The sequence below is a fragment of the Aethalodelphis obliquidens genome, unplaced genomic scaffold, assembly GCF_003676395.1.
Source record: "Aethalodelphis obliquidens isolate GAN/ISIS:26980383/991018 unplaced genomic scaffold, ASM367639v1 scaffold28, whole genome shotgun sequence".
Taxonomy (NCBI): Eukaryota; Metazoa; Chordata; class Mammalia; order Artiodactyla; family Delphinidae; genus Aethalodelphis; species Aethalodelphis obliquidens.
The window spans coordinates 13,574,585-13,601,921 of record NW_020837972.1 but is presented as its reverse complement, the minus strand read 5'-3'; the positions used below and the strand labels follow the sequence as shown (position 1 = coordinate 13,601,921).

Here is a 27,337-nt window from a genome sequence, read left to right as displayed (position 1 = left end):
AGCCCACACACCACAACGAAGAGTAGCCCCGGCTCGCCGCAACTAGAGAAAGCCCGTGTGCAGCAACAAAGACCCAACGCAGCCAAAGATAAAAAAGTAATTAATTAATTTAAAAAACAAGAATGAAGGCATTAATGCAATCAATCCTCAATACTTTATTTTTCAGTGGGGACACTGAGGCTCAGAGAGTCTGGTTAATGCCACCCAAGAGGCATCGGAGGTGTGAGTGGAACCCAGGTCTTCTTTACCAGACATCCTTGCACCTGCCATGGAAACATTTCAGTTCCCAATACTTTGTCTTTTCCTAGGTGGCGTCCAACAGGGAGGCACCGGCACATGCAGGACACTGTTCATGCCCAACTAGGCAAGGCTGTGCATGTTGCTTCAAAGCTTCTGTTTTAATGATGTAGTAATTGTTTTTATGGCTTTCCAATGAAGTGTGCAGAGCTCTGATAGGCATCACTGGTTTCTTGAGGGCCTTTATTTGACCTGAGACTGTACAGAGCTTCTGATAGATACAAAAAGGCGTGTGAGGCAAAGAGGAGAAAATTCTGGTCAAATATTTTTCAAAATATTTTTTGGCTAATCACTCTACACATTTGAGCCACCAACTACAACTGCATCGAACATACTCAATTATTTGGGATAACTTTGAAGCCACTGGAATGATTTCTTTGGACAGAATAAAATGAAAGGAAAAGAATTGGGTCATTAATTCACGTTATCAGTCAGGGTTCTTGAGACAAAAAGAACCAATAGGAGAGAGAGAAAGAGAGAAAGAAAAAGAAAGGAAGGAAGGGGGGAGAGAGGGAGAGGGAGAGAGAGAGAGAGAGGGAGGGAGGGAGGGAGGGAGGGAGGAAGGAAGGAAGGGAGAAAGAAAAAGAAAGAGAGAAAGATTTATTATAGTTATTGGCTCATCTGATTATGGGGGCTGAGAAGTCTGCCATCTGCAAGCTGAAGACCCAGGAAAGCCAGTGGTGTAGTTCAAAGGCCCCAGAGCCAGAGAGCTGATGTATAGATTCTAGTCCAGGTGCACAGGCCTGAGATCTAGGAGTGCCAAGGGCAGGAGAAGATCAATGTCCCAGCTCCAATAGTCAGATAGGGTTAATTCAACCCTCCTCCACCGGTTTATTCTATTCAAGCCCTCCGTGGATTGGATGAGGCCCACCATGCTGGGGAGGGCCACCTGCTTTACCTAGTTCACCAATTCGAAAGCTAATCTCTTCCAGAAGCACCCCGACAGACATAACCAGATAAAATATTTAGCCAGCAATTTGGGCATCCCATGGCCCAGTCAAGTTGACACGTAAAACTAATATTTACTGAATACCTACTACGCGCCATGCACTGTTACAGCTCTTAGAATACAGACATGAGTGAGGTACAATCCACACACACAAGAAGCTTCACTACCTCATTCACTGTTCACTCAACAAATTCTAATTATGAGCATCTACTCAGATGAACAAGACACACATGGTCCCTGCTCTCGTGGGGTCTACAGGTGAGCTGGTGAAACAGGTATTGGATAACTGATGGCATAATTAAGCAATGACAATAGTGATGAGCGCTGCAAAGGAGAAGCTGAAGTTGTTAATGACTGTGTGACAGGAAGACCTGATCTATTTATTTTGGGGGGAGGGGAGGGAGGGTGGAGGGATGAGGAAAGACTATCATTAGGAAATGAGGTTTGAGCTGAGATTTTTTTTTTTTTTTTCTTTTTTTTTTGCCATGCTGAGCAGTGAAAGCACAGAGTCCTAACCACTGGACTGGCAGGGAATTCCCTTGAGCTGAGCTGAGTAGGGATTAGCCAAACAAAGATAGTGGAAACTTCCTCCTGAGAAGGAGAAAAGAAGCTGCCCAGACACCCAGGAGCTGGGCTGGTACTTACTGTCAGCTTGGCTTTGGTGTTGCGATGAGCCGTTCTGCTGGCACTCACGGCCAGGGCTTGGCGTTCTCCTGTTGAAGATAAACAATTGCACAGAACATCAATATCAGACAAGGCCACTCTGAGTCCACAGGGGAGCAAGACAATGGAACACAGACCAAACATGAACACCGTCCAAACAACAAAAATGACCAAAATTCCCCTTCCCTGTCTAATATGAGGGGCTGCTGCTTCTTTACCAATTTCCCACATGAGCTGAATCAGCCTTTTCTCCCTTTCGATAAGATTTATTAAGATGCCCAGTCATAGAATTACTCCCACTTCCTGCCAGTATCCAGTCCAGAGCAAAGTCCCAGTTCTTTAAACCCTCCCCAAATCACCCAACCTAAGTCCAAATCCCATACTAAGTCCTTTTTAAAACCTTCTTACTGAGATACCCCACAGCTCCCATAGTGCCTCTCCCCACTCACTGCAATGAATACTAATCCCAATTTGTTCAACTGCGAGTGTGTTCCTGGTGGTCTTTAGCTGAAGGGCATTGACACTTGTTAAATCTGGATGTTTAATTAATATTTATCATAGACAATGTATTAGTTTTACAATAAATTTAAGATGGAATTGTTTTTATGTGCTGTATACACACATTCACAGTACACTGAGAACCTTTTATAATTAATGTGTCTAGTATATCTTTATTTAGATTCGAAGCATAGTTTATTATCTTAAATCATAATGAAGGCTTAGAGTTCTCATAGCTCTGCTTTCGGCAATCTGTAGTTGTCACTTTTCTTCAAGTCCTAACCTGTGTTACTAATGATCTGGGAGAATCCATAGTGACCTTTGGCCTTTGGCACCTTGACCTTAACTTGACCAAGGCAGAACTCATTAATTGCTTCTAAAAACCCGGCTGACTGGAAATTTAGAAGAATTTATCCTATAAATTCACTGGCACAAAAATCCAAAGACATACACAGAGACATCTATCGCTTCGCTGGCAATAACAATAACCCCCTCCCCCCCAAAAACTGGAAACAACCCAAATTTCCATCAATACTCAGCTGGCTAAATGAATCTTAATACACACACCTCTACAGTGGAATACTACATAGTCATTAACAATAATGTTGTAAATATACATTAATTGGTTTGGAAAGATGCAGATAATATACTGTGGGGAAAAAAGTTGTAGAATAGTATAATCCAAGATTAATACACTCACTCACACACACACACACACACATACACACACACACATTTTTCTTAAAACATATTTTTATACCATAGGTAAAAGTGGGTTACTTCTGGGGATTGGGATTGAAGACTTTTATTCCATCTACATGTTCAAAAGTCATGTTGTATTGCTTTTACTTTTAAAAAATGCATTTTTTATTTGTCCCATTTGCTGTATTCGTTTACCAGATTCACCAACCACACAGTCCCCATCTAGGATCTTATCTTCTTTTCTTGTCACGAAACCCAGCCAAATGCTGAGCCAAACATTTCTATCTCTGAAACACTTCTCAAAGCTTCACCATACCCTTCCTTCTGCTCTAGGTCAGGCTGACCTGTCAGTTCTCCCGGACTCTACCTCCTCACTGTATACTCTGTACTGCCACAGGGGACTCTTTCTAGCATACATAACCATAATCTTCATTCCTCTGCCCCAAAACCTTTGGCTCTGCTGGACCAACAGAATAAGCTTCAAACTTTCACTGTGGACTCCAAGATTCCATTTTAGCTCCACTTTACCATTTCAGGCTTAAGTCAAGCATCCAAGGCATCCTTCACTCACATCCCAGACACAGCAGCATTAATGGATACCCTGAATTTGAACCTGCATTAACATACCTTCAAATCTTTGCTCACGTTGTTCTCTCCTTCCCCATGCCCCTTCTTTTAAATTACGTCTTTTAAAATACAAGAGTCTTGGGCTTCCCTGGTGGCACAGTGGTTAGGAATCCGCCTGCCAATGCAGGGGACATGGGTTCGAGCCCTGGTCTGGGAAGATCCCACATGCCGCGGAGCAACTAAGCCCATGTGTCACAACTACTGAGCCTGTGCGCCTAGAGCTCGTGCTCCACAACAAGAGAAGCCACTGCAGTGAGAAGCCCGTGCACCGCAACGAAGAGGAGCCCCCGCTCGCCGCAACTAGAGCAAGCCCATGCGCAGCAATGAAGATGCAATGTAGCCAAAAATAAATAAATAAAATAAATAAATTTATTAAAAAATAAATGAAATAAAATAAAAGTGTGTTGACTTACATTCGACACTGTAAATGTTTTTTCTTGCTTGTACTACAAGGTAGCCTAACATGATTGGAAAAATGCACAGATTTTGAGTCGACCACCTGGGATGAAATCTCAGCTGCCACTTACTCTGTGACATTTACTTCACTATTCTGTACCTTGGTTTCCTCATCTGTAAAATAGGGATAATAATAAAACCAGTTTCCTAAGCTCACTTTCACAAAGCATAGAAGTACTGAACACAGTAAACACTGGAAAAACGGTAATTATTTTGATTATTGGATTCTAAGGTGACATTATTTTCCGTTGCTCTTGAGAAGCTGAAACTTCTAAATTAAATGCTCCCCTCCCAAAGCTACTAGCCTTTTGAGTTCTTATGACTGCTTTTTATGTATAACTTTTTTGGCCTTAGTCTCCATACATAATAGTTAAGAGCTTAAGCTCTGAAGTCAAACTTTCTGGATTCATGATCTCGACTGGATTCAAGGCAAGCTTGGGCAGAATAACCAAGTCTATGTGCCTCACTTTCTCCATCTATAAAGTGAGTGAATAATATTCTTGCCTCATAACGTTTGTTTTGAAAATTAAATGTGATCATCTCTGGAAAGTGCTTAACGTGGTGCTAGCACATAGTAAGCACTCAATAAATGTTAGCTAGTATTATTATGAGAGAGAGAGGGAGAAGGAGAATATACTCAGGATAGGTTTAAAAAGGTGGAATTTAGAGACTTCCCTGGTGGTCCAGTGGTTAAGACTCTGCGCTCCCACTGCAGGGGGCACAGGTTAGAACTCTGGTTGGGAAACTAGATCCTGCATACCCTGTGATGAAGCCAAAAAATAAAATAAAAATTTTAAAAATTATTAAAAAGGTGGAATATATTTTAAGGACCCAGACAGAAAAATAACGCTGCCTCAGGGATTCTCAGCTAAGCACTACCGACACTTTGGGCTGGACTGTTCTTTGTTGTGGAAGCTGTTCTGCATCCCCAAAATAAAGGATAGAACATTTAAACAGCATCCCTGGCTTCTCCCTGAGACAAGAAGGAAGCGGGCAGGGCACAACTGCTAAAAGAATGAGGAGTCGGAATCAGCCGTTGAGAAAAACTGGACGCGACAAAAAAAAAAAAAAAACCGCTTAGAACCAGCTACACCCAAGATGGCGAAAGATCTGACTTCCAGTTGACCTTGAGCCTCATTATATGCTTATTGTAATATATTAGCATACTAATGACACACCCACCAGTGTGCTGACAGGCGCCATGACAGTTCCAAGGCTGACGATAAAAGGCCAAAAAGCAGGCAGTGGCCCAATAACTGGAAATCCCAGCCCCTTCCCCCAAACAGAATATTCCTCCTACCTGTTAGCATATGAAATTACCAAGCCCATAAAAACTAACCGCTCCCACACCCCCGGGGCAGTCTCACCTTCTGAGAGGGTCCCAGTTCCGCCTATGGTATGTGTCTCTCTCCAAATAAACTTGCTTCCATTTTACTTTGGCTCACTGCTCTTGAATTCTTTTCTGTGTGAAGCCAAGGACCCTCACTCGGTGGCCCATCCCGAGAACTCCCCAGAGACCTTGGACATGACCATTCTCTCACTCCCCGCTTCTCCTGCAAGATCCCCACTAGTTGCCAGTAGCAGCCCCTTTGCCCAGTCCAGTTGTAATAATCAAAAATGATTCCAAACATTGCCAAATACCCCTTGGGGAGGGGAGGGACAAAATCATTTTCCGTTAAGAACCACTGGGCTACCTTCACAGGACCCAGAAAGTTGTTGGCCCATACGGCTCTGTCCTCTTGGCTTCTTTCTACCCTTTAAATTGCTCTGCAGGGACTTCCCTCAGGGCGCAGTGGTTAAGAATCCGCCTGCCAATACAGGGGACACAGTTTCGAACCCTGGTCCGGTAAGATCCCACAGGCCGCAGAGCAACTATGCCCGTGCGCCACAACTACTGAGCCTGCGCTCTAGAGCCCTCGTGCCATAACTAGTGAACCTGCGCTCTAAAGCCCGTGCTCCACAACAAAAGAAGCCACCGCAATGAGAAGCCTGAGCACCGCAACAGAGTAGCCCCTGCTCGACGCAACTAAAGAAAGATCACGTGCAGCAACGAAGACCCAACGCAGCCATAAATAAATAATTTAAATTGCTCTGCAAATCAGCTTCCTCTGCAAGTTTTGCTCTTCTGCCCCCCCATAACTTAAGCCCATCTGGGCTTTAGTTTGCCATTGAAACAGGAGGGAAGGGGCAGGGCACAACCTTTTTTTTTTTTTTTGGCTGTGTTGGGTCTTCGTTGCTGTGTGCGGGCTTTCTCTAGTTGCTGTGCGCGGGCTTTCTCTACCTGTGGTGAGCAGATGCAACTCTCTTGTGGTGTGCGGGTGTTGCAGAGTGTGGGAGTCTCATTGTGGTGGCTTCTCTTGTTGCGGAGCACGGGCTCTAGAGTGCAGGCTCAGTAGTTGTGGCGCACGGGCTTAGTTGCTCTGCAGCATGTGGGATCTTCCCGGACCAGGGCTCGAACCCATGTCCCCTGCCTTGGCAGGTGGATTCTTAACCACTGCACCACCAGGGAAGCCCAGGGCACATCCTTTAAAAGGTTGACAGAGTCATTGAGGATATGACAAAGACTGGTTAGAACCGTTAGGTCCAAGATGGCGGAAGACTGGACTTCCAGTGGACCTCGAGCCTCATTATACACTCATTGTAATACATTAGCATGCTAAATGACACCAGCGCCATGACAGTTCTGAGGCTGACCATCAAAGATCAAAAAGTGGGCGGTGGAGGGACTTCCCTGGTGGTCCAGTGGTAAAGAATCCATCCTGAAATGCAGGGGATATGGGTTCAATCCCTGGTCGGAGAACTAAGATCCCACATGCTGCAGGGAAACTAAGCCTGCGCACCACAACTACAGAGCTCACCTGCTCTGGAACCCATGCACTACGAGAAAGAAAACCCACATGCTACAACTAGAGAGAAGCCCGCGTGCCACAGCGAAGAGCCTGCATGCCGCAACAAAAGATCCCACATGCCACAATGAAGATCCCACGTGCCGCAACTAAAGACCCGATGCAGCCAAAAAACAAAACCAAAGTGCCGGTGGCCCAATTCCTGGAAATCTCCGCCCCTTCCCCAAAATAGTTGGAATAATCCTTCCACTTGTTACCCAGCCCATAAAAACTAACCACCCCATATTTCAGGGCCCCTTGCCTTCTGAGACAGCCCACACTCTTGGTGGAGTGTGTTTCTCCCAAGGCCATTTTCACCTTTTGAGACAGACCACATTCTGTCCACAAAAGGTGTTCTCTCTCTAAATAAATCCACTTCTTACCTATCACTTTGTCTTTCACTGAATTCTTTCTGCAATGAGACATAAAGAACTCGAGCTTCTGTAAGTCCTGAGACAAGGTATGTGATCTCGATTAAAGGACAGTGGGTTTAAGTCCCAATCTGCGTTGTGCAGTTTCACTGTGATACCAACGTTGGCCCATGCATTCCCATGCCGTTAACAGCTCCAACATGGCTGCCTTCCATTTCCCTTTATGCAGTCTCAAGAAACAAAGACTCTATTTGGCTAAACTATAGTCAGGTGTCAACCTCTAGTCCAATCGGCTGTGACCAGGAGAAAAAAGGCACCTGGAATCAGCATGGGAGCCCTGGGTTCCACACTTTCAGCAGGGATCCTGGGGTGCTTCCAAGGAAGGGGTTGTGGCCAGGTCAGGAATCCCCAAACCTGTTCCCATAGCATCTGTCTTCTCCCTTTTCCTCAGATGGTTTTCAAATATGACCCCCGCTGCCAAGGAGCCTGCCACCACCCAAAAACTTCTATCAAGTTTTTGCTTCTGGTCAGTCACGGGCTTTTTAGCACTGTTTTCAAAGAATGAACAGGCTTCAAATATGGGTTCCAGACAGTAGTCAAGACATTTATTTGGCTTCCTACGAGACCTTTCTTAACTCTTTTTGGCTTTTCAGAACTGATTCAAGTAATTAAGATTGCAAGACTAGTGAGATATCCCTGTGTGTCTTAAAGAGAATCAGAACACGGCACACAAAATATGCCACTTTGGCATAAGGATTGTTTGGAGTTGTAAGCAATTAAGAAGCAGCAAACAAAGAAAGAGCTCCTAGGTCTCCCCCCCATTTACATAGAAGTAGAACATAAATTTCCCTTTGTGAAAGTCTTCCCCTCCTGTCTTCTATACCAGAAGAAGGCGAAACAACCATTATCACTGGAGATAGAACTTCAGCATGAAAATGGGTTTTTACTACAAAAAAACTTTACTAAAATAACTTATCTTCCATTAGTTCCCCCACATATTTACCTTCCCACAATTTACTACCCCTAAAAGTCCAAACCCCTTTTCCTTTGCCTTGTTACTTCTCCACAAATGTATTGCCTTTTGTTAAAATGGTATATAAACTGCCCAGATGTAACCACCTTCTTCAGTCTTCATTTCTTTTCTAAGAAGGCCTCTGTGCATGTTTTAAAAAGAATTAAAATATTAACATCAAGTAAAATCTGTTCACCTCTTCTCCTGTTAATCTGTTTTTTGTCAGTCTAATTTGCAGGCCTCATGAACAGAACCTAAGAAGTAGAGGAAAGGATTTTTTTTCCTTCCCTACAGTATTATAAACACATTAGACCAATGTGATTTCTTAGCTTTGTTGAAACAAAGATCTTTTGGAAGATAATAACACTTTTAAGTTACATACAACTTCAGAGTGGTTGATGGCCCTCAAGCCACTTCTTGAATCCTGTAAGATTTTATATATGTATAGAAATATAATATAAAAAAAAGAGAAATATAATATATATATAAATCAGTTGAACATATATTGTATCCAGTGTATTTGAATGCACACACATTTACCTTATATGAATTCAATTATGAGAAAGAGAGAAAAATTTATCCTGCAGCTCTTAAAACCAATCACACTAGAATTTGTCCTCAGTGCCTCATAAAAAGGAAGGTCACAAGCAAAATGCAAAGAGAAACAGAAACAAGATAACTTATCTCTTGCCTTTTGCCCTTGTAAAGACCCAGGGCAATTTAAGGTAATTTTTGCCCTAAGCATTAACACTAGAGCCTATCCCTTTAACCTCTCATTCAAGACATAACTCTGCAGTAACTCCCCTACATACAAACCTTCAAGTTGCAAGATTTCAAAGACGGGAATGTGCCCCTGTATGCCAGCTGTTGTACTGTACTACTGTACTTTTCAAGGTACGGTACTGTAAGATTAAAAATCTTTTATTTTTTGTTTGTTTTTTATGTATTATTTGTGTGAAAAGTAATATAAACCTATTACAGTACAGTACTATATAGCTGATTGTGTTGGTTGGGTACCTAGGCTAACTTTGTTGGACCTGTGAACAAATTGGACTTACGAACGTGCTCTCAGAATGGAACTCGTTCGTATGTAGGGGACTTACTGTACAGGTTTTCCATATCAATGGTTTCCATGTCAGCCATACCCATAGGTGGTCATAAAAGCAATTTAATGGGTCATGACCACTATTTTTTAAAAAATTAAATAGAAAATATCAGAGGGCAAGGTTCACAATATGATGATTATTTCATTAAAGCTTTGCTTAATTTTTATAGTGTGTGTGTATGTGTTTCTTACTCTGGTCAAAAATGTCTGAAAGTCACTGTTCTATAGTCTGTGCTGTCCCATATTGGTAGCCAGTAGGTACACGTGGCTATTAAGCACCTGAAATGAGGTTGGCCAGAATAGACATGTGCTGTAAGTGTAAAATACATATGGAATTTCAAAGACTCAACCCAAAAAAGAGAATCACGATAAAACTAATAATTTTATAGTGATTACATGTTAAAATATAACATTTCACTTTGGATGTATGACGTTGAACAAAATATTAAAATTGTAAGCAGATAAGGTAGGGGGTCCCTGGAGAAAGAAAACCAGGCATGTCTTTCTTGATATAAGAGAAGCCATTTTTGGCCTAAGCAAGTTGTGATCTATGGCTGGCCTCAATCCTTGCCCTTGAATAGGTCTCAGTAATTAATGACCTTAAGGGAACAGAAGAATGCAGAAACAGGCAACTTATCAGGCAAGAGAAGTAACAACAGCAAAGATAATATATCAGTTGTAAAGACTCCCAGTTCTGTTTCAATGGCAACCACCAGATAACTGGCATCTAAGGGATGATGATGTTGACCTCTTCTGACCCTTTTAGTGACTTCAATCAACTAAAGCTTGTACTCTGTGGACGACCCAGGTCCCTTCGTGAATATGCAGGTACGCTTAGCTTAAAACTTGCCCAATATTGCTGTTCAGGGAGACAGTGTTTGGGGAAAGATCCCTGCTGTCCTCCTTACTTGCTGCAAGGATAATAAATCCTTCCTGGGTTTCCCTGGTGGTCCCGTGGTTAGGACTCCACGCTTCCACTGCAGAGGGCACAGGTCCAATCCCTGGTCGGGGAACTAAGAGCCTACATGCTGTGTGGTGCAGCCCCAAAAATGAAATAAAATAAAAAAATAAATCCTTCCTTCCCCCCATCTTTGTTTCCTTTTCTTTTTTTTTTTTGATCAGCAGCTAAGTTTGCCATCAGTTTTATTTTTCCCCCCCATCTTTGGCTTGTTTGTGTCTTTTGGCTGGACACCCACCAAGAGGCAAACCCAGTTTACAGGTGACAAAATTAATTTCACATTTTTTTTTTACTGTTATAATGTGGCTACTAGAAAAATTTTAATTATACATGTGGTTGTCATTGTATGCCTGTTGGACAGCACTGCTCTATATGTTTTGGCCAAGTATTATATGTATATACATGTGTGTGCACAAGATATATCTATAATCTGGCTTGTATCATCTTTCCACAGCATCTATCACCATCTTATTACCAAACACTTAGAGAGAACTGTTCAGTGTCAAAATGAGTGCCAGCCTTTCAATGTCAGCTGAAAGGGCTGCCCCCATCATCTGAAGCATCCTCTTCCAAAGCAGAGAATACCTGTTGACTCAGTCTGACTCATCTGCCTGACTGACCTTAGTCTGATGTTGCAGCACCTTGGCAGAGATGACAAACCTCTTGAGAATGTTTTTTTTTTCCTCTTAACCTTATTAGTTCAGAAAGGATTATAACCATCCTGCCAATGGGTATGCTCTCCAAATGACCACACATCCTGGATCAGGCAGGAAATGACTGCTTATCTACTTCCTGTGTTCTCTGTAAATCTCTCCACGTATCAGCTTTACCATTCCTCATATTCTCCTTCCCTCTCCTAGCTCAGGATCTTGTTATCTGTCAATCATAATCTTGATCTTTCTACTTGTCAAAGGTGTGCTAGAATGACCCCCGCAACACACACACACACACACACACACACCTGCCACTCCCTGTCACTCCTGATTAGTTCTAGCCTCTATGGAGCCACTCGTTTTCCCCGAGCTTGACTTCTTCTACATCCAATACCTCTATATCATATTAATCTAAGAATTCTTCCCTTCCTTCAGGTTAGTAATAGTAATAATAATAAGCTGTCTTTTATAGAGTACTTATCTTCAGACACTATATTACACATTTTCTCTCATGTAAACATCACAATAATTTTGTTGTGTTGTGAATACTTCTCCCACTTCATAAATGAGGAAAGTTTGCCTTATGAGGTGACCTGAATTGTAAGATCCATGATGTCTTGTTCACCATATACCCAATGTATACAACAAGTGCCTGATACATACATGTAAATGCTTAATAAATGTCTGTTGAATAAATAAGTGAATGAATAAATGGTGGCACACACCACTTTCTACCTTAACTTATAGTTGTGTCCATGTGCTAACAACCTTATTATGAGTTCCTTGAGGGCAGGATTTAGTTTTGCATTTCCTGTGCTTGCTAGCATAATACCTGCCACAGAGTGGACACTCAGAGATATATCAAACAAATTTAAAAAATAAATGATTAAATGAATATCATAGTCCCACAACTTCAGAATATGGCATTCCCTTGCTAAGAATCGTTCAGTGACTCCCTATTACCCTTAGGCTAAGGCCCAAGCTATTCTTCATGGCCCACGAGGACTCCCTCACCACTTGAGCCATTCATTATCTCTTGGAGCTCCAGCCACAAGCTCTTCAAACTTCTTTCAGCTCCTCAAATTCGGACTTAGGTTGAGGGCCAGAGCTTCTACTTCCCCTCTCAGGGCCTTTCACCTGGCCATTGTCACCTGCACCCAACCCCACTGCTACCCCCTCCACATGGCCAATTCCCCTCAGAGAGATCTCATTGTACCCTGTACTTTGGCTTTGTAGTGCTTATTGCAAGGATAACTCAATAATTGTGTTTATGTTTCTTTTATCTAGTGTTTATTTCCTGAAACACCCCATGAAGTAAGGAGTATGTCTGTTTTGTTTATCACAACGTACCAGTGTCTAGCCGAGACAGGAAACCACTGGCCCACACATGTTTTTTGGCCTACCCTCCAAATGTTATAGATATGTGATATGAATTCATTACAAAATTTTAAAAATATGTATTTCACCAAAAATTCTGAATTTATGACTTCTCTTGGGGGAAAAAAAAAAAAAATCCAAAGACCCAGCAGTACTGCATATATGAGTCAGGATAGGCAAGCAATGCAACAGTAACAACCCCAGAGGACTGGATTGTCACTCACACCACAAGTCTGACGTGTGAGTTCCATCTGGAACATTGACAGTCATTGTAGCTGAAGGAAAAGTAGACCTAGCAAACCATGCTTATCGCTCTCACCCAGAAGTGACACGCACCTCTTCCACCCACATTTCATTGGCCAAAGCCAGTCAACAGCATGGAGATACATAATCCTGCTGCAGGGAGGGCCTTGCCTCCCACGGTGACAAGAGACTCTCTGCTCTGCTGAGGGACTCAGGGATACGGAGGATATGGATTTCCTACTTCTTTCGCGCTTGCTTTCTTCATACTGTAAAGGTATAAGCAACCCAAGTTTTTCTCTATTATCTCTAAGAGGTCCTAAGATGCTGTGATGAGGCATCTGTAATTATCTGCAAAACAATCTCTTGTCCAATCTGCAACGCTTCTGCTAATTTCCTTTCGCCAGGCTACTAGATTTCAGGTTATCTCTTCCTACACACAAACACCAGTGCTCCCATGTGGACACTTGAGGGGACATCATTCCATTTTTAGCCAGGTTCCAGATCGTCCCCCTTTTCTGATTCCCATCTGTTGACAACTCTCTCATGTGTGTGTGCATGTGAGTAAACATACACACACATGCATTTATGAACGCCTATGTAAATTTCATTATTTCTTCCAATGAACATTTAATACAATGTTAGACACCTGGGGTAAAACGACGAGCAAGATAAGCAAGGACACTAGCCTTCTGGATCTCAAAAGTCCTAAAGGAAAGACAGCAGCAATCACAGGAAATGGTTATGATAAGTTCTACCATAAAAGAAGTTCAAAGAGCTACAGGAAGCCTGAGCCCAGAGCCAGAAGGTTCATGGACCACTTCTCAGAAGAAATGACATTCAATCTAACACCTAAAAGTTGGTAGTAATTAGTGAGGCAACTCCAGAAAGAGGGAACAACTGTGAGAAGACCCAGAATCCAAAGAGAGCACTGGATCTGTAAGAAACAAATGAGTTCAGCGCGGCCGGGACATGAGTCGCAGGAGACATGATGGAAGCAGGTGGGGAAACACAGAAGAAGCTAACGAGGGATGCAAGCGCCAGACCTTATAAGGCCTTCGGTGCTCCGTGAAGCAGACAGAATTTAATTCTGGGTGAAACAGGGAGCCAAGGCAATGAAGGCTTTCAAGGTGTGATGTGTGATCCAATTTACATTTGCTCCACGCGGATTTTCACAACGGGCTGGCACTGGCCCATCAGAGTGGATTCAGACAGGGTCCTGTAGGCACCCTGCTCTTATAGGCATCTACCCATTGGCCGCTGAAGGTCTGAAGTGTCCCGGGGGAGAGGCTGGGCTGCCTGGAGGACAGGGGACTCAGGACAGTGGCTTTTTACCACTGTATAGTGTTAATTTACCACTTCATTAATTATACTCATAAATATCTAAAAATACACATATGAGGAAGATGAAGAAAATATACACCAGCAAAAGTTACCTTTTAGGATAACAGGATTAGTGGTCTAGTTCTTAAGTATTTTAATTTTTAAACAGCCAGCATGGCCATCCTGAGGTATAACAGCTAAATACATGTGCTAATGTCTACACAGAACAAATTAGCCAGGATGATATTCAGGAAGATTAACTGATGCTCTTTCCCCCCACCGCCAGTATGTCCTATTATCCCATGGCCGTTCTCTATTTATGGCGTCAGACCATGAAAGCAGAAAAACGGCTTTTAAGTTTCAAAAGACCCAACCTTGAAGGGACTCAGGCCAGAGGAAAATAAACCCAAAAAAGCAGACCAGGGAGCTCTTGCCTTCAAAATGAGATAAAAGAGGAAAGGAACTGGAGAGAGTGTGGGCACTGGGGAGTACCTGTCCCCCAAGGGGTGCTGTCAACAGAAACCCCAGTCTGGAATCCGAATGCTGGAAACCTGTGCTCTGAGCAGTTCACGCAAGAAGCCAGCAAGGATCCGGCAAGAACCCAAGAGAGGAAATAGGATCCAGGCACGTGAAACAGCCCTCCTCCCACAGAGGACTCCACGCCTCACCCTCTCCCCATGACCCTGACACCGATGTTATTTAAGCCTCCTGGAACTTGAAAGAGTCAGGCTCTCAGAACCCAGCTATAAGAGATGTTCTTGGAACAACTGGGGAGTTCTGAATATGGACTGGATTTTAGATGATATTATGAAATTACTGTGAATTTCCTTAATGTGGTAATCGTATTGCAATTATGTAGGAGAAAGTCCTTTTACTTAGGAAAATCAGGCTGAACTGTTAAGAGGTAAAATACCATAACTTCTGCAACTTATTTTCATATAATTCAGTGGGGAAAATACACAAGTACATAGGGGGGAGAGAGAGAAAGCAAATCCAGAAAAATATTAAGAACTAGCATAGAAAGGGGGGCATATGGGTATTCACTGTGCTAGTGTTTCAATTCTCATAGGTTTTCATTTTCCAATAATAAACTTCTAAAATAAAATTTTATAGTAAAATTCATAATTGCTGAATGCCAGAAGTCACAAGGAAAATGTTGATCCAATAATACCAGTTTTATGTATTTATTTATTTATTGGCTGCGTTGGGTCTTCGTTGCTGCGTGCGGTCTCTCTCTAGTTGCGGCGACCGGGGGCTACTCTTCTTTGCAGTGCGCGGGCTTCTCACTGCAGTGTTTCTCTTGTTGCAGAGCACGGGCCCTAAAGTGCACAGCCTTCAGTAGTTGCAGCACGCGGTCTCAGCAGTTGTGACTCACAGGCTCTAGAGCACAGGCTCAGTAGTTGCGGTGCATGGGTTTAGTTGCTCTGCGGCCTGTGGGATCTTCCCAGACCAGGGCTCAAACCAGTGTCCCCTGCATTGGCAGGTGGATTCTTAACCACTGCGCCACCAGGAAAGTCCTCAATAATACTAGTTTAAAATGTGTTAAGAAGCACAAAGAATCGTTTGTATTAAGTATATTCATAAATTTGTAAAAACTTATACACATGAAAAAGATAAAGAAGGTGCAAATAATAGTTGTTAAATTAGAATGGTGGGGGCTTCCTTGGTGGCACAGTGGTTAAGAATCTGCCTGCCAATGCAGGAGACACGGGTTCGAGCCCTGGTCCAGGAAGATCCCACATGCCACGGAGCAACTAAGCCCGTGTGCCACAACTCCTGAGCCTGCGCTCTAGAGCCTGCAAGCCACAGCTACTGAAGCCCGCATGCCTAGAGCCCGTGCTCCGCAACAAGAGAAGCCACTGCAATGGGAAGCCCATGCACCACAACAAAGAGGAGCCCCTGCTTGCTGCAACTAGAGAAAGCCCACGTGCAGCAACGAAGACCCAACGCAGCCAAAAATAAATAAGTTAAATAAATAAATTAAAAACAAACAGCACCAGCTTTTGGGGAAAAAAAAATTAGAATGGTGGGATTATCTGTGGCCTTTCCCTCTATTTCTCACCCTTCTGTGCTTTTATAATATTAAAAATTAATTTTAGATGTTAGCTTAAAAAAAGATGGGTGAAGAGAAGAGATCCTGAATTGACTGCAATTAAGTATCTACCACCCAACATAATGAGAGTTCAGAATATAAATTAAATTGAATTATGGGAAAGTAAGAAAGGTACTGTTATTCCTGGGTTAGTGAACCAAGAATTTACACAGGTCAGGTGTGCTAGTTGCACACAACAGAAACCAACTCTGGCTCCTTTCAGAGTTCTAGGGATGGTGGAGAGCTTACAGAATCACCTGGAAGGCTGGAAAGCCAGGCCTGGCAAGTGGGCAGGCATAAAGGCAGGCTGACCAGCAGCCACTGACAAATTCAGGTGACAAGAACAGCTCAGAGAGGACAAGACTGCAGCAGACACTGAACAGAGGGTGCCACAGCTCAGACGTCCGTCCCTGCTGGCCTGGGCACTGAATGCTGCCTCTGGCCCCACCACTGGCCTGCAGAAGCCTGCTGCTGCTCCTGCCTTCTCCAAAACACATCCTCTAGGGCCCATTTCTGCGTAACACAGCTCCCAGTTCAACCTATCACACACGTTACATCTAATTGGTCAAGTCTAGGTCACATGCTCACACCTGAGCTGGGAAGACCCTGGGAAGGCAATTACCTCATCTTTGGAGCTCCTACAGCACCAGGAAGGCCCTAGTCTTAGGGGGCTAAGACATACAATGGGACAATTTCCAAAGATCAGACAGAGATTCTAATATTGGGCACCAAAAAGTGACAAATGTCACCACACAGTTGTTCCTGCTACAACTGGACCAGGCACTAAGTAAGAGAAAACAAGACTAAGATTAGGCCTTTGTCCTCAAGGAGCGACTTTGATAGTGGATATTATATCTTATTCTTCTTCGTTTTTTGTTTGTTTTTAATAAATTTATTTATTTATTTATTTTTGGCTGTGTTGGGTCTTTGTTGCTGCACGTGGACTTTCTTTAGTTGCGGCGAGCGGGGGCTACTCTTCGTTGCAGTGCACAGGCTTCTCATTGCAGTGGCTTCTCTTGTTGCAGAGCTCCGGCTCTAGGCACGTGGGCTTCAGTAGTTGTGGCATGCAGGCTCAGTAGTTGTGGCTCATGGGCTCTAGAGCGCAGGCTCAGTAGTTGTGGCGCATGGGCTTAGCTGCTCCGCGGCATGTGGGATCTTCTCAGACCAGGGCTCGAACCTGTGTCCCCTGCATTGGCAGGTGGATTCTTAACTACTGCACCACCAGGGAAGTCCCTTATTCTCCTTTGTTAACTGTAGTGTTTGACAGACAGTAAACACTCAGTAAATGTTTGCTAAATAAATAAAAACAAATGAACAATCTGCCCCAGACAAATCAAACGACCCTTTGCAGGCAGGGGACTGGACAAAATAATACTCCAGGAACTTCTAGCAAGAGGATTCTTGGACTTGATGATCTTGCCTGAGACTCACAGTTTTCTTCGAGAGACTGTCTATGAACCAGAAGCTAGACTAAAACTGCACTGATGCACTAAACCTTAACAAAAGCCAAATATTAAGTTTTGTAAATGGATCCACCTAGAAAACCAGTTCAAATCAAGTCAAAATCCAAACATCTAAAACAAATGAATGAAATTTGCTCTGAGTCCCTACTTATGGCTGAATTTTCTTATCTTTTAAGCAAAAAGCCCAATGTCATTAGTTCTGGTCATACACTGGACTGTGGTGCCACGCTGGGCTAAGTCACAGCACACATCAGCATTAATTTTATAAATGTGTTCTCCCCAGCTGCCTACCTCTGAGCTTGAATCAATTTCCAGCCACAGTTTGCACATTTCATGCCAAAAGGCTGCAGTGGGGCTACTGACGGTTAGTGTGAAACCACCTGTTCTGCAGATCTTTAAACACTGGTAAGAATCATCTCTCCTTTCAACGGTTTTGTCTCAGTTTAACAAAATGCAAAGTTGCTAGATTCTGTGCAGCATCTGAACTTTTCATTAATCCACTCACTCAACAATTTGCACTGACTGCTTACTATGGGTCAAGAACTATGCTAGATGCTGGGGATATGACAGTGACTGGAGAAGATATGGTCCTTGAATTCATGTCACTTAAATTCCAGTTGGAGGCCCATAGATGAATATGTAATTACAAGATGTAATAGGTATTGGAGGTGGAAAAGTGCTATATATAAGAATGGAAGAATAACAGGAAATCTAATTTGGATTAGATGGAGTGGAATAAGGGAATGCCTTCCTGAGGAAGTGACATGTAGGCCACAATCTAAATAATGAGAAGACTTGTTATGGGCCGAGTTGTGTCCACTCAAAACTTACAGGCTGAAGCCCTAACTCCCAGGACCTCAGAATGTGACTATATTTGGAGATAGGGTATTTAAAGAGACAATTAGGTTAAAATGAGGTCATTAGCTTCCCTGGTGGTGCAGTGGTTGAGAGTCCGCCTGCCGATGCAGGGGACATGGGTTCGTCCCCCAGTCCAGGTAGATCCCACATGCCGCGGAGCGGCTGGGCCCGTGAGCCATGGCCGCTGAGCCTGCGTGTCCAGAGCCTGGGCTCCGCCAACGGGAGAGGCCACAACAGTGAGAGGCCCATGTACCACACACACACAAAAAATGAGGTCATTAGGGTGGGTCTTAATCCAATATGACTGGTGTCCTTACAAGAAGAGGAAATTTAGACACAGAGACACACACAGAGGGAAGACCACGTGAAGACACAGGGAGAAAACGGCCATCTACAAGCCAAGGAGAGAGGCCTCGGTAGAAACCAAAATGCTGACAGCTCCATCTCAGACTTCTACCCTCTAGAACTATGAGAAAATATATTTCTGTTGTTTAAGCCACTCAGTCCCTGGTACTTCGTTACAGCAGCCCTAGCAAAATAATACAAGGGTTAATCAGGCAAAAGATCAGGGTGGGGAAAAGAGAGGCAGAGGGAAGAGCAGGAAAGACAATGACCCAGAGTCAGAAAAGAGCTTTGTCCCATCAAAGAATTGAAAACCCATTAAACTTATGTGGTTGGAGCTAAGTAAAGAAGAGTCAGGAGGGGGACTTCCGTGGCGGTCCAGTGGTTAAGACTCCACGCTTCCACTGCAGGGGGCACAGGTTCAATCCCTGGTCGGGGAACTAAGATACCACAAGACCCGCGGCCACAAAAAAAAAAAAAAGGCAGGACGGACAAAATAAGACTGGAGAGGGAGGCAGAAGCTAGGACCTGACAGGTTATCCTGAAGAGCTTGACATTTTCCCCGGAATTATAAATAAAAGTCACTGGATAGTTTTTGAGGAGGGGAAAGATGTGGGTGACAAGGTTCGATTTACACTGTTAAACAGCTTGTTGTCTGGTGAGTGGAGAAAGGGCCACAGCAGGGGGATCAACCAGCAGAGAGATGATGGTGTTTGAACCAGGGCGGGAGCGGTGCAGGTGGAGAACTGTAAACAGATGTCCACTTAGAAGGTAGAATAGACAGGCTTCCCTGGGTGGGAGCTGGAGCAGAGGGAGTGGCAAGTATGGTACGTTGGCTTCTGGCTTGAGCACGTGGCAGCACTTAATAAAACAAATTTTCTTCTGTACACAGGAGCCTGGGAAGAGGGTTGGCCTTCCAATCCCTCCACCTTCTGGCCGAGACATCAGACAAGAGGTTTAACCTCTTCAGGCAAAGGCTAAGGTGCTCAGCCTGGAAAACAAGGTTCTTCTAAATGTAACCCCTACCTGCTGTCTCCCTTCCATCCACCGCCCACCCCTGACACATTCCGTGCTCTAGACACATCAATTTCTCAGTGCCCATCCTCGCTCCCTGTGTAGAGAAGCTGACACATACTCCTCCCTGAAAACCCCTGCCCACCATTCCATACCCTGTGAAAATGTAACCACTTCTCCCAAACCTTCCTTGACTCTCCTGTGTTTCCACCTTGACCCCACCTCTCCCTCTGGCAGCTGTTCTTTGTAGGTCCCTGCTCTTCACCCAAGCTTCTTGAAGAAGGCATCTATCGTCATTGTTTCCTCAACACTTCCTCCCTGATCACGCCATTGGAGGCTAGCTTCTCCATCCTCCACTCCACTAGAACTGGTTTGACCAAAGCACTAATTACATCCATGTCATCCTCTCATATAACACTCTGTTCTTTTTCTTCCAACCCCTATTCCCATTTGAAATTATATATTCATTCATGGTTTTGCTTCTAGAATTGAAGTGCCATGAATTCAAAGCTAAATCCATGTTGCTAAATCCAATGGACACTTTTGACCTTTATCTTGACCTGACTTCTCCACAGAATTTGATACTGTGTATAACACTCCTTTCTTTTTTACCATTTTACTTTGAAATTTTTCTATAGAAAACTATACAGAGCGCTTCCCTGGTGGTACAGTGGTTGAGAGTCCGCCTGCCGATGCAGGGGACACGAGTTCGTGCCCCAGTCCAGGAAGATCCCACATGCAGCAGAGCGGCTGGGCCCGTGAGCCATGGCCGCTGAACCTGCGCGTCCAGAGCCTGTGCTCCGCAACGGGAGAGGCCACAACAGTGAGAGGCCAGTGTACCGCAAAAAAAAAAAAAAAAACTATACAGAAATTGTAAGAATCGTACAGTAAATACCCACATCTCCTTCATCCAGATTCACCAATTAATTTTTTTTCACCTTATATGTTTATCCTTTGTTTTTCTGAACTATGGAAGAGTAAGTTGCAGGCATTACAACCCTTCACTCTCAAATACCTCAGCACGTTTCCTAAGAACAAACATTTTCTGCCTTAGCCCATCTGGCCTTCTATATATATATATATATATATATATATATATGTATGTATATATAACAGAATACGACAGACTCAGTGGCTTATAAACAACAGTATTTATTTCTAGCAGCTCTGGAGCTCGGAAGTCCAAGGTCAAGGTGCCGGCAGATTCAGTGTCTGGTGAGGACCCACTTCCTGGTTCATAGACAGTCATCTTCTCTCTGTGTCCTCACATGATAGAAGGGGCAAGGGAGCTCTCTGGGGTCTCTTTTATAATGACACTAATCCCATTCATGAAGGCCCCACCTCCAAATATCATCACACCAGGGGTTAGGATCTAAAATGTGAATTTTGGGGGGGCACAAACATTGTTTATAGCCAACTCTTATCTAACAGCTTATTTTAAAATTTTGTAAGGTGTTCCTATGTCCTTTTTATTTATTTATTTATTTTTATTTTCGGCTGTGTTGGGTCTTCGCTGCTGCACACAGGCTTTCTCTAGTAGCAGCGAGCGGGGGCCACTCTTCACTGCGGTGCTCAGGCTTCTCATTGCGGAGGCTTCTCCTTGTGGAGCACAGGCTCTAGGCACGCGGGCTCCGTAGTTGTGGCTCACAGGCTCTAGAGTGCAGGCTCAGTAGTTGTAGCACGTGGGTTTAGTTGCTCCTCGGCATGTGGGATCTTCCTGGACCAGGGCTCGAACCCGTGTCCCCTGCATTGGCAGGCAGACTCTCAAGCACTGCGCCACCAGGGAAGCCCCTATGATGTCTTTTATAGTGATTTTATTCTGATCTAAGATCAAATCAAGAATCATACATTGCATTTGGTTGTCATGTCTCCTTAGTCTCCTTTTATCTAGAACAGTTCCTTAGTCTTTCAAGATATAAATATTTTTGAAGAATACAGCCCAGTTGTTTTGCAGAACGTCCCTCAATTTGGGTTTGTCTGATGCTTTCTCATGATTAGATTCCGGATATGCAGGGATATTATTACAGAAGAGACGTGGTACCCTTCTTGGGGCATGGTATCACGAGACATGTGATACTGGTTTATCCCATCATCAGTGATGAACCACTCCTTCCCTGAAGTTCTCTCTTCCCTTAGCCTCTGTGGCTTTCCTCCTGCCTCCCTGGTGGATGCTTCTTGGTCTTTTTCGTGGGTTCCTCTTCCTCTGCCAATCCATAATCACTGGCTAGGCAGGTTCCTATCGTAGGAGCCTATTCTGAGCCCTTCACGATTTAAACTCTTCTAGGCAGCTTCCCGTTCTTCTGTATCCTGAATCTAATCTTCGTAACTTCAACTAACACCTCTGCATTGATGGCTCTCAAACTCTCAACTCCCCTTACCCTGGGTCTCTCTCTTAAACTCCAGACCCAGACCTGCCTACTAGACAGCTACACCAGGATGTCAGCACAATGTTCGAGACCGAATACATCATCTCCCCCTGCTCCGAGCCTGCTCCGCTCCCTCCTATGATGAATGGAAACACCCAGAACCCAACATTCAAAAAGGCACTCAGAACTTTTCCAATTTGATGATTCAGAGTCTTCCTTGCTGGACTGTCAGTGTCTTTAAATAAGAACCGTATCTGTCCTGTTTGCAACTGGGTCTCTAGAAATGCCTGACACTTGAAAATGGTAGCTATCTCTCATCAGACTCTCAGTGTCCTCATCTCAAAGGCAGAAATAATAATGGATGCCTCACAGGGCTTGGGTGAGGATCAAATAAGGTCATATATGAGCGAGTCCTTTGTAAACACCGTTTATCTCCTGGCTACTCAAAATGTTCATGAATCAGCAGCAGCAGCAGCACTTGGAAGCTGGTTAGAAATAAGCATCCTGGGCTCCACTCCAGGCTTCACCCACCTGCTGATTCAGAATTTGCATATTAATGAGATTCCCAGGTGATTTGTATACACAGTAAAATTTGAGAAGGAATTCTTAATCCCAAGCGAATTACAGACAGACGCGTCCATGGAATATACACCATTTGTTAACCTCCAGGTTGTGGTCCTTCTCACACAGGAAATCTTTCCTGATCAAATGAGAAAATGTGAGGTGAACTGGCTCAGCATCATGGAAACAGTGGGCTTTCAGAGCCTGCCTCTTGGTGCCTGCTGTCGATCTGACCGTGGGCAAATTGCTTCACCTCTGTAAACCTCAATTTCCTGGTCTCTAACATGGTTTTGAGAGGACCAACCTCCCTGACTGCTGTGATGACTGATGGAGATATTGCACAAGATCACAGACAGAGCATGGCATGTGCTGAATACTCAGCTAATCGTACTTTTTTTTTTTTTTTTTTTTTTTTTTGCGGTACACGGGGCCTCTCACTGCTGTGGCCTCTCCCGTTGCGGAGCACAGGCTCCGGACGCGCAGGCTCAGCAGCCATGGCTCACGGGCCCAGCTGCTTCGTGGCATGTGGGATCTTCCCGGACCGGGGTACGAACCCATGTCCCCTGCATCGGCAGGCGGGCTCTCAACCACTGCGCCACCAGGGAAGCCCCTTGTTTGTTTTTTAAGTAAAGAAACTCACATTCTGACAGCTTTCCATTTGCCATAAATGTGTAAAACCTGAGCTTGTCTCTGGGTTCTGCCTAAGAGAAGAATGGGAATCTCCTTGTTCTACATCCGGAACAAGTAACAATTTTCCCAGAGATCTGGATGGGTGTGCTTTTTTTAACTACCATTTTTTTAAAAATTCCTATTATGTGCCAGACACGAGTTAAATAAAGTGAAACTGTCTGGTCTTTCCATTCCCCATGGTGGTTCCAGGCCTGGAGCACATAAAGTGGGCAGGGGCTCGAGCAGCGGAACAGAAGGAGAAGTAGACAGCCGGCTGGAGGCGCAGATGGCCATGCCAGATTCATCCTGCCGAAGTTTATATCAATCTGGCTGGGCTTTTTCAAGCTTCAAACTTAACAAGCTCGAAATAATAACAATTCCCATAGCTCAGCGCCTTACCTAGATAAAGATGCTTCTCAAATATCAAGGACCTCTTGTACCTAAGATGATTGTGGCTCTTCAAAGTGAAAGACGTGCCAGCTAACAGGCAACATAAAATTACAGACGGACCTTCTCTAAAACCCCTTTGAGATTCTGATGAACACTGTGTTGTGCGACCTCCAAAAAAATAATCAGGCCCTACACACAAAGTTCTGCATACAATTTTGGGGAAGGGAAGGCTGTAGTCCTTGAAAGGAGACTCAAGAACTTTCCACTTAAAATCCCTAGATTTAAGCCACAATTGCTTCTCTTTGCGCAGATCCTTGTGTATCAGCACACACACACGTGCAAGCATGCGTGCGCGCGCGCACACACACACACTGCTTCGTCAGTCACTTCATTCACCTCTTTAGATCCAAAAGCAGAATAAATTAACATTTTCCTGACAGCAAAGTGGAGACATGTTTTGTCTAGAGGTCACGCAGATTAAATCATTAAGTGCCATAATCCACTCCCCAATAAGGCGGAAAGACTGACAGGAAAATGTGGATATAGCCACCTAAGCCCCGGCAGGAACCTGGAAATTCACATCTCAGGTGCGCCCTGACCCATGGAAATGCCCGTACACTTCAGCCTCCCTCCTGGGAAAAGTGCTTCTCTGATCTAACTGACATTGTTCACAGGAAAACACATTTTCCGTGTAATGAGATTTAAAAAAAAGAACACAAAAAACTGTATAGTCAGAATGAGCAGGGCCGCTTGGGAGCCACTAATGATTTCACTTCTCCTTTATTACTGTTTGACTAAGTAAATACTCAAAATAGGTTTTTTTAATCCAATGGTAAGGATTTTGGCTCCAAATCTCAGCAAAAGAGGGTGCAATGGTTAAAAGCATGGGACCACATGGAACCCGACTACCTCAGTTTGACTGAATACGGTCTCTATCCCTTTCTCTGAGCCTCGGTTTAATCACAAATACAGGGGAGCAATAGGAGCACCTGGACTGTTTTGCGGGGCTGTTTTGAGAGTTAAATGAGGTGATCTGTGTGAAGACCTTAGCTTAGTACACGGCGAGTACTCAACAGAACCTACACTTCTAGAACGGATGTCTTAGAACTCCACAGATGCTAACCCTAATGGTCAGAGTCCCCACATCCTACCTACTCCTTCCCCTCAAATGTTCCATCACAGGCCACAGCATCTTGGTCATGCATTGCACCAAACAGTACAGAAATTGGCAAAAACTTATGACTTTAACTTATTTGAAGTTTTTTTGTTTACTTTCTTATTGCGGTAAAAAAAAAAATGTATTTGTAACGTAAAGTTTGCTATTTTATGACCAGGTTAGTGACCAGGTTTAAGCGTACAATTCAATGGCATTAATTACATTCTCAATGTTGTACAACCATCACCACTATCTAGTTCCAAACTTTTTCATCACCCCAAATTGAAACTCTGTACACATTAAGCAGTAACTCCCTAGGCCCACCTTCTCCCCAGTCCCTGGTCACCTCTACTGTTTTCTGTCTCTGTGAATTTTCCTATTCTAGATATTTCATGTAAGTGGAATCACACTTGTCCTTCTGTGTCTGGCTTACTTCACCTAGCATAATGTTGTAAAGGTTCACCCATATTGTAGCATGTTAGCAGAACTTCATTCTTTTTACAGCGGAATGACATTCCCATTGTATGCAGAGACCACATTTTACTTATCCATTTGTCTGCCGGTGGACACTTGGGTTGCTTCCATTTTTTAGTTATTGTGAAAAATGCTGCTATGAACATTAGTGTACAAATATCTGTTTGAGTTCCTGCTTTCAATTCTTTGGGGTATACATTTAGGAATTGAGTTTAGGATTGCTGGATCATACGGTAATTCTATACTTAACTTTTTAAAGAGACACAGAACTGTTTTCCACAGAGGCTGCACCATTTTACGTTCCTAGCAGCAATGCACAAGGGGTTCAGTTTCTCTACATCCTCCTCATCTCCTGTCATTTTCTGTAATTCATTTTTGTTTTTTCTTATAAATTTCTTTATTTTTTTATTTATTTATTTTTGGCTGTGTTGGGTCTGTTGCTGCGCGTGGGTTTTCTCTAGTTGCAGCATGCGGGATCTGCTCTTGGTTGCGGTGCGCGGGCTTCTCATTGCGGTGGCTTCTCTTGTTGTGGAGCACGGGCTCTAGGTGCGCGGGCTTCAGTAGTTGTGGCTCACGGGCTCAGTAGTTGTGGCTCGCGGGCTCAGCAGTTGTGGCTTGCGGGCTCTAGCGCGCAGGCTTAGTAGTTGTGGCGCACGGGCTTAGTTGCTCCGCGGCATGTGGGATCTTCCCGGACCGGGGCTCTAACCCGCGTCCCCTGCATTGGCAGGCGGATTCTTAACCACTGCGCCACCAGGGAGGCCCCTCATTTGTTTTTTTTTTTTTTTTTTTTGTGATACGCAGGCCTCTCACTGTTGTGGCCTCTCCCGTTGTGGAGCACAGGCTCTGGACGCGCAGGCTCAGCGGCCATGGCTCACGGGCCCAGCCGCTCCGCGGCATGTGGGATCCTCCCAGACTGGGGCATGAACCCGTGTCCCCTGCATCGGCAGACGGACTCTCAACCACTGCGCCACCAGGGAAGCCCCCCTCATTTGTTTTTAATCATACCTCAAGACTGTCTCACAATACAGCAAACTTACTGTTCTAAAATAATTGAGACGTGAGTAATTCTGGTTTAGAAGTTCTCATCTAGGGACATTTTTTCCACCCAAGGAACATTGGACAACGTCTGGAAACATTTTCAGTTGTCACGACCAGGCACAGAGTGCTACTGGCATCTCGTGGGTAGAGCCCTGGGGTGCTGCTAAGCGTCCTAGATGCACACAGCAGCCCCCACAACAAAGAATTATGGCCCAAAATAACTACAGCGCCAAGGCTGAGACATCTTGTTCTAGTTTAAAAGTTAGCCTTCAAGCCAGTCTTCAAACTAGGTTCTGCAGAGGCACAGGATTCCAGAGGAAACTTGGGTCCTGTCATAAGGGAAAATACTGGAGTCCAAGTGGGCAAGGTTTCAGCACTCCACCCCCACTTCAAGGGCAACTCCTCGTACAATTATTTTACATACGGGTCTTCCCTGTAAGATTCCAAAGTTCTCACTTCTCTTTTCTACTTACAAAACACTTATTCAGGGACTTCCCTGGTGGGCCGATGGTTAGGACTTGGTGCTCTCACTGCCATGGCCCAGGGTTCAATCCCTGGTCAGGGAACTAAGATCCTGCAAGCCGCATGGCTCGGCCAAAAAGAAATAAAAATTAAAAAATTAAAAACAAATTTTAAAAACACAGTTATTCCAATCAACTTGCTTTTGGCTGCTAGTAAGAGAATGCCAAATGAAAAAATAATGACATCTCAAATTTTTAAGTCTGGTAATAATGAGGTTTAGTAGTTCAATGATACCACCAAGGACACGGGCTTCTTCCATCTCCTTGCATTATCACC

The 27,337-nt window shown here is 44.1% G+C and overlaps 1 protein-coding gene across 5 annotated transcripts in view; it reads right to left on the bottom strand.

The window, feature by feature from the left end:
- Window positions 1–27,337, bottom strand: part of SUDS3 (SIN3A corepressor complex component SDS3) — a 301,932-nt gene that overhangs the window by 213,847 nt on the left and 60,748 nt on the right. For 4 of the 5 annotated variants that reach the window (XM_027124722.1, XM_027124723.1, XM_027124724.1 and 1 more), the window contains exon 13: window positions 1,892–1,959. In XM_027124722.1, the coding sequence (XP_026980523.1) occupies window positions 1,892–1,959 (68 nt within the window). Of the gene's footprint in view, window positions 1–135; window positions 509–1,891; window positions 1,960–27,337 lie in introns of those variants that run through there. The other variant, XM_027124725.1, reaches the window with a different exon arrangement.